General features: G+C 45.4%; 1 protein-coding gene across 2 annotated transcripts in view; it reads left to right on the top strand.

Annotated features, from left to right (window-relative positions):
* Positions 1-6,084: 6,084 nt before the first annotated feature.
* The window catches only part of LOC118789537 (tensin-like), a 130,687-nt gene continuing 129,687 nt past the window's right edge, over positions 6,085-7,084 (top strand). The window contains exon 1 of one of the 2 annotated variants that reach the window (XM_036546006.1): positions 6,085-6,297. In XM_036546006.1, coding sequence (XP_036401899.1) covers positions 6,154-6,297 — 144 coding nt within the window. In that variant the 5' untranslated portion in view covers positions 6,085-6,153. The remainder of the gene's footprint in view (positions 6,298-7,084) is intronic. The other variant, XM_036546008.1, reaches the window with a different exon arrangement.

The following is a 7,084-nucleotide window of genomic DNA, read 5'->3' as shown; positions in this document are numbered from 1 at the left end:
CCTATCCTGTCTTATCCTGACCAACCCACTACCTACTCCTGTCTCTGGTAGAATGAAGCTAGTTTGTTCTGACAATGTGGGCTCCCAGTCTTACAGCTTGTTTCGGATCAGGACTGTGGGGCTCAATGTGTGCTTGGATCATTTACTGCTGAGGCACTTGTGAGCTGCTAGTGGGAGACAGTCTTCAGGACTTAATGTCAGGACTTTCATCTCCTTGTACCTGAAAGAGAAGCTGCTTTTATCTGTACATTTTGCCACATTACAACTGAAAACACTTTGGGATAAAAGTCCTCCTAGGCCAAATAAAAGCAGAATCAGTTTTCATTTCTCTTGGTGTGTGATCAAGTCAAAACAGAAAAGAGAGTGGTGTTTCACTTTGTTCTAGTCAGGACAGATGCTTGAAATTGGAGGTGTCAGGTTCTATTCAAAACAGCCAGACACTTAGCTCATATCAGAATTGGTCTGCTGAAGGCTGTTCTGCAAAGTGATTCTCTAATGAAGGAGAGATTGTAAGTGCTTGTGTTGGGTCATGACAGGCAAGGTCTCCATAGCATTTACGCCCCACCCAGCCCCTATAGTTGACTTCCATTACTCAGTATCCCCTCTCGAAATGAGACAGCCCTCACACAGCCACATTGAATGCACATTTGCATGCACGTTAGCAGATAAAATTCAGTACATTTCTCAAAGTCTGTAGGAACTTTTCCTCTGTACTATGGGTTATGATGTGGACATTGGAGACACAAAGCCACACATGATGTTTGTGATAATTTGTGGAGCAGGCATTTATCACACATAGACACACAAGGGAGGAGGTGCAGAAGAAAGCAAAACAGTGTCTCTTACCGTGGTCAGGAAAAAGCTATGTATGTTGCACTGCGGTGTACAGGATGTATTGTCAGATGCAGGATGTTCATCTCACCATCGACCCAACACATTCGCCCTCACCACAATATTAATATGTTGACATGTTGATGTGAAGCAGCTCCTTACAGCAAGTACTGGCTCACCATAAGATAGTTTGTGAACTGTGAGGTATAAGCTTGCCTGACAAGCACTGCCATGTACAGTTTCTCTCTTTGTTCAGGGGCTCAGCAGAGACAGGTCTCACTATGAATAGCAATAGACCAGCAGTGTGGTTGACATGATTGAAGAGGATTGTTTGTATGTGTAACTTTATCCCTTTATATTAGTATGCTCATTTGTCTAAATGGGCACTGATGATGACTGTCTATATTTTTAGAACAGCAGAAGACTGTGGTTTTCAGTCCTGAATGTGTAACCCTTGATTTGGTCTAATTGTACAGAAATGCCTGTGTGAAACAGAAGTGACGCTTGTGCCCCTGATCAGATAATCCAGTAAAGGAGGAGTACTATGAAGTGGTATGTGAAATAATGTAGGTTTCCTTTCCCCAGCTTCTTTGCACAACATGCTGTTTTGTTGTCAAATTTGTAGCTGGTGTGGTTTTTAATGTGGGGGGTTGGGGGTGGGGGCACTGATAGGCGTTTGGTTGTGAAAATATGTCTTATCTTGTGAGAACGTTGTGTGTTTAGACCCCAGATGGGGTATTGCTTCACTAAATATACAGCTGTATAAATGGGTAACATGTTAAATGTAAGCTTGGGAAACCTTGGGAAAGACCATCTGCTACAACAACAATAATAATAATAATAATAATAATAATAATAGTAATAATAATAATAATTTCTTTTTTTTACAAGTGGTTATAGGAGCTCTAGGATTTGTAAAAAAAAAGGCTTTGAAAAATTTATCAATAGGATTCCAAGCAAAACCAACATCCAAGAAATACAGAAGATAATCCTCCTAGGAACAGCGCTCATTTTGCGGAGGGTGTTCTCCATTACATGAAAGACAATCTATCCTATAGCACCCAAGGACCATTGTTTGGACCCGGCTCTATAGATGTATTACAAGATTCAAGAAAGATAATAATAATAATAATAATAATACTAAAGGGACACAGCAAAAGCTAGAGAGCAGGGGGCATGAGGCTGGCAGCAGGGGTGTCCGTCATCTCTGGCCAGCAGATGGGGGTGTTGTAGTGAGGGAAGACAGCCATTGCACTGACCTGGGACCTGTGTGAGAGACTCCTTAGCCTGGTGGAGGGGGATCAGATGCACTCTTCGTAAGTAGGACACTGCTGTGCCCGGATCAACAGGGTGGATCGGTTACCTTTAGAACAAAGCAGTGACTCTGTGACTGTGCCACAGCAGGGAGTCCAAAGCCACTCCCGCAGAGCACGGGCAGAAATAGGAATTCTGTGTTTTACCCCTTGTCCACACCCTATTCATTGCATCACAGCAACAACTCAGCATCTATAGGCTCTAGATTAAGTTCCTAGTCCCTCTTTATCTGGTGCCATCCATCCCTTAACCACACTCACATTTCACTCATATCAAAGTTAATTCAGCAAACTATGACAAAGACGGCTGAGACATGCCAGGTTACAGTGAAATAATAAAGCTTTTCCTGGTCTGTCGATCAGACCCCGTGACACAAAACATTAATGGATCTGCATGTTGCAGGAGACAGTACCGTCACCCCACAGAGGATCCCCACAGCAGGACAGTGGAGGTGCTGTCAGAGGCTGATCGACAGCAGGACTGCCTCTGGAACCCCCAAAAACAGGCCAGAAATATGACTGCAATTCCAAACACCCTCAAACCCATTTATCCTGACTGCAGTCTTTTCATTGTGGAAGAGTGATTATGCATGGAGAACTCTGCAGGAGAGGAGGAAAGGTCTAATCCCCCAGAGAGTTCACATGGTATCTGATGGATTACAGGACAAAATATGCACTCAGATTTTTTTTTTAAGATTCCATTTTCTTCAGCAATGTGGAAAATTAACTTGGAACAATAGGATTCTACTGTCTCTATATAACTGACATGCTAAAACATATATTGAACATTTGTTTAAATAATGAGAAAAAAATCATTTTCTTCTTACTCAGAACACTGGGAAGTAATACTTTAGCTTTTCCTTTATTGGATCTGTAAAAAAAGACATTTTTCCCATTCACTTCATGATGATATAAGCAGTAAAATATAAGCAGTAAAAGTGGTAAAAGTCTTTGAATAAGTCTTCTGATTAATAAGTTATCCTTCTGATTGGTTTTGTATTCTGTGTAGTTCTATCCAAAGCTGTAGACTGTGTTAGTTGTTGGAAGCAGGAAATTGATCATATTTGAAGTTTCCCAAATTCCCCCGCCTGGGGATCAATAAAGTGTTATCTTATCTTATCTTATTTTAGGGTTGTGTGAAAATGCCATTATTCAGACAGAGTGTGTGCTGCTTCATTGGTTGTGTTTTCCAGCACAGAGCAGATGGAGAGATATGCCAGTGCGGCACTGAGCATCTCCATGCTTCAGGGATCATCTGAAACAGGCCAGCAGCTCTCTGGAGATACCCACCATTTACCCTCTTCATGTTCAGGACAAATGGAAGTCAAGCAGGGTGTGTGTGTGTGTGTGTGTGCGCGTGTGTGTGCGTGTGCGCATGCGCGAACTGCTTGCACTGGTAGTGGCTCCTGTATATGGTGTTGTGTTGTTCAGTTGACAATGTGAAACAACGTTAGGCACACAATTCCCTCAAACATGACCCCTCACTAATATAAAACTGGGCTCAAAGTGAAGGTGTCCCTCAGCTTGCCTGGCTTTGATTTATTCATAGCTGGTTTAGGGAGGGCTTTTAGAGTTTCTGTGCAGAGACCTGAAGCAGATGTTTTTACAGTAAGTGCCCAGCGGCGTGTTCCAGCTTTAGAGGTGGTGTTTGACCCCTGTCATGTGACAGGGTCCCCAGGGGCATGGCCTTTGGGGTGTGGTGTGAGTTGTCCTGGCTCCTGTGTGTGTGTATGTGGAGAGTGTCATTGTAGTTGGCCCCCTCAGACTGCTCTGTTGCTTCGGAGATGACTTCCTGTTGGGGGGGGGGGGGGGGGCTGTGCAGAGTGTTTCCTGTTCACAGCTTATTTCCCATGGTACACTTCATCTCCGCTCTCTGCTTCTCACATGAACCACGCCCAGTTAACAGCCTATCCCCAAACAGCCTTTTCCTTTTGCGGGGAACACATGCTACTTAAACACATAGCCCCCTCCCCTGTTGCAGTGCAACAAAACAGCTGTCTCTTTACCCTGTTCATATTCGTACAATGTACATCAGCTTATTTCTGATGTTCTGCACAAACACAAGAGTGGAGTTAATAAAGACGTGGAACTAATGTCAGGGCCTCAGTGAATGAACATTGGAAAGAAAAGCCTGAAACGGCAGAAAGGACCCTCCGAACAGCGCTGACGGGTGGCAGTACCAGGGGAACATGCCTCTCTGTTAACCGCTCTGCTGGGGACGATTTGCGAGCTGCAGCTTGCAGCGTCCTGTGGGGCAGCAGTGCCCCGTTAAAGAGGTCCTGCAGTGTATCACTGGAGTGGCAGGAGCCGCGTCGCTGTCCCTCCACAGGGCATTGTGTCACGCAGCACACTCCTGATGTACAGCAGGAATATCCTGCCTGGCTTTGGATGGGACGTGGTGCTTTGTATGCCAGCCCTGTGCTGAGAGGACAGACTGTTTTCTAATTGAGTTTGACTGAGCTGTCACAGACCGTAGGCCCTGTGATGCTGCCTCAGATTCATGTGTCTGACCGAGACGTTTGTGCTGGATACAATGGGACATCTTCGGGGATTCATTAGAGTGACCCCCTCGTGGGTGATTTAGGGCTTTGACCCGTCTGGCCCCCTCTTGTCCCTCTTTTCCACGCCCTGCTCCTGCACTCAAGTGCTGTTCAGAGCTGCTCCTCTAGGAATGACATTTTCCCTTGTTGTCCCATCTGACACTCAGCAGAGGTCAGTCCCTCAGGCTTTTGACTGATTCAGAGCAACTCCAGATATCCTGCATTTGTTCTACCCAGCGTCTCTGTTTATGTTGGACTCCTCTTTACTTTGCTCCCTGTGCATTTTCTTGGGCTCCCTGTTACCTGTGCTGTGTTTTGCTCTATGCCCATCTCCTCAGCATGCCCAGCTGTAATCTGAGCCTCAGTACCTCTGCCGTGACTAATGTTGTGGTTTGTGGCATATGTTGTTTCATAGCCTGTGTTTTCACTTGTCTTAGCCAGTGTCTTTTTTCATAATCTGTTTTTCTCTGCTTTTTACCAGTTTTATAACATGTCTTTCTATTTGTTGATTCAGGTATGATTGTGTACTGTGCCTTTCATGAGTATGATTTATTTTACAATTTAGTGATCACCCGGAATACCCCTTGGTATATTGCCTTGAACCCCCATGAGGATGTATCACTATGGATCAGAAACAGTGGTCTAAACGTCCTTCACCAATCTGGTGCTTCTAGCACTTACAAGAGTATCCCTGCTGAAGGAACCCTTTAGTGACTGTTCTACAGTCTCTCAGAGCTGCACTTACTATCAACTGAACAGGTTGTACTGTGTAGCCCCGCATTTTTGACTGTGGGGTCTGTATTTTAGAGCCTGAACACTGATTTACAGTACCTCTCATTTGCATTCAGTGCCTGGCCCCTGCAGCATTGAAAAGTAGATCCAGTGGCGATCTCTCTCCGGGCTGGATTATAAATCTCTCCACCGGAGGGCTGGCCTTGTGAAGGGCGTCCTGCTGTGGAGCCATTTGTTTGTCTTTGAGGGAGTTGGCAGACCTGCTCTTCTCACTTCTGAGTGCGCATTTAACGGTAGTGTTTAATAAAGCGGTCGGTGGGACCGGTCAGTATCTCACAGACCCGGGTGTTTGGCATGCTGGGTGGAAAAGGCTCTTGGTGTTCTGTCAATGATCAACAGGGCAGTTATGCATCATGTTCCGTCAGGCGCGAGTTAAACTTTGACCTTCACAGAGGGGTAAAGCACCAAAACAAAACACAAAGCAGCTGAAGTCAGACTGTCCCTTAGCTGCCCCTTGGTCCAGTCCCTCTAGGAAATGTGTGTGTGTATGTGTACACGAAAGTGTATGTGCGTACGTGTGTGGGTGTGTTTTTGTGTGTGGGTGTGTGTGTCTCTTTGTGAGTGTGTGTGTGTTTCCTGCTCCATAACAATGAAGCTCAGGAAATCAGTCAGGTCAGAGCTCAGACTGCCAGACTCTCCCTGTCAGAGAGCTTTGGAGTAGAGTCCTTGGGAGGGTGATGAGACTCTCTGAAACCAGGCGACCTGGCGCTGCTGTTCTCACCCGGGCAACCATCGCCGGGTTGGGGAACAAGAGGCACGGGTGGGCCGCGGAGCCACCTGAAATCAGTCCCCATTCAAGCTCTGCTATGTCCTTCTGGCTGGTGAGTTTCCTGTTTGCTGCGTTGACTGAGGCGTACTGGGGTGTTCTAGCGAACAGCTCCCAAATCTTAGACTGCACACAAGTGCATTCTCACAACCCGAGGAAACAGGAGATCAAGGGTGTTTCTGTCTTTCAGAATTTGAGAAATTGTCAGAATTCTGCCTTTCAAAAGTGTAAGTGGGCTGCACCAACTCCGTTGTGGGCAGTAGTTGTACTGTGTTTTTAGAGACTTTTCAGATGTTGCATTGACATTTTCTGAAGTTTCCGAATGGCTTGTCTGTGACGTTGTTCTTGGTGAGCTGTGGTTTTTGGTTCACGTTCTACTCCAGCCTTATCACACTGCTGTTATCTGCACTTGCTTATCTCATGTGGCATTTGTGAGTCATTCTCATACAATATTTGCCATGGCATGTGTCAAAACAGAGCAGGTGAGTGAGTGAGCGACTGAGTCCGGGAAACTTTCATTTCACGTTGCCTTTGACCTTTAACAGATTTATGTAAGCAAACAGGATCAACACTGACCACAACAATACCTTTACTGAACTGAAGAGCGTGATTCTCTTATTTTTTTTTTGTCTTTGTTCTTATTTCACCCCACATGTAGATTTCAGCCGTGTTACCCCCACACTCATGGCTATCAGCCTTAACTAATTAATTGCTATGTAGTGGAGACTGTCCAATCAGAGGTGATCCTGTGGATTCATATTCATGGAAATTGAAGCTTACATTGTTTCAATGTGGAGATGACAGTGTTCCACTAGCTGATCTAGGTTGCGCAAAAACCCTGA

This window comes from Megalops cyprinoides, chromosome 14, assembly GCF_013368585.1.
Source record: "Megalops cyprinoides isolate fMegCyp1 chromosome 14, fMegCyp1.pri, whole genome shotgun sequence".
Classification (NCBI taxonomy): domain Eukaryota; kingdom Metazoa; phylum Chordata; class Actinopteri; order Elopiformes; family Megalopidae; genus Megalops; species Megalops cyprinoides.
The sequence above is the reverse complement of the archived record's forward strand: the minus strand, read 5'-3'. Positions and strand labels throughout refer to the sequence as shown.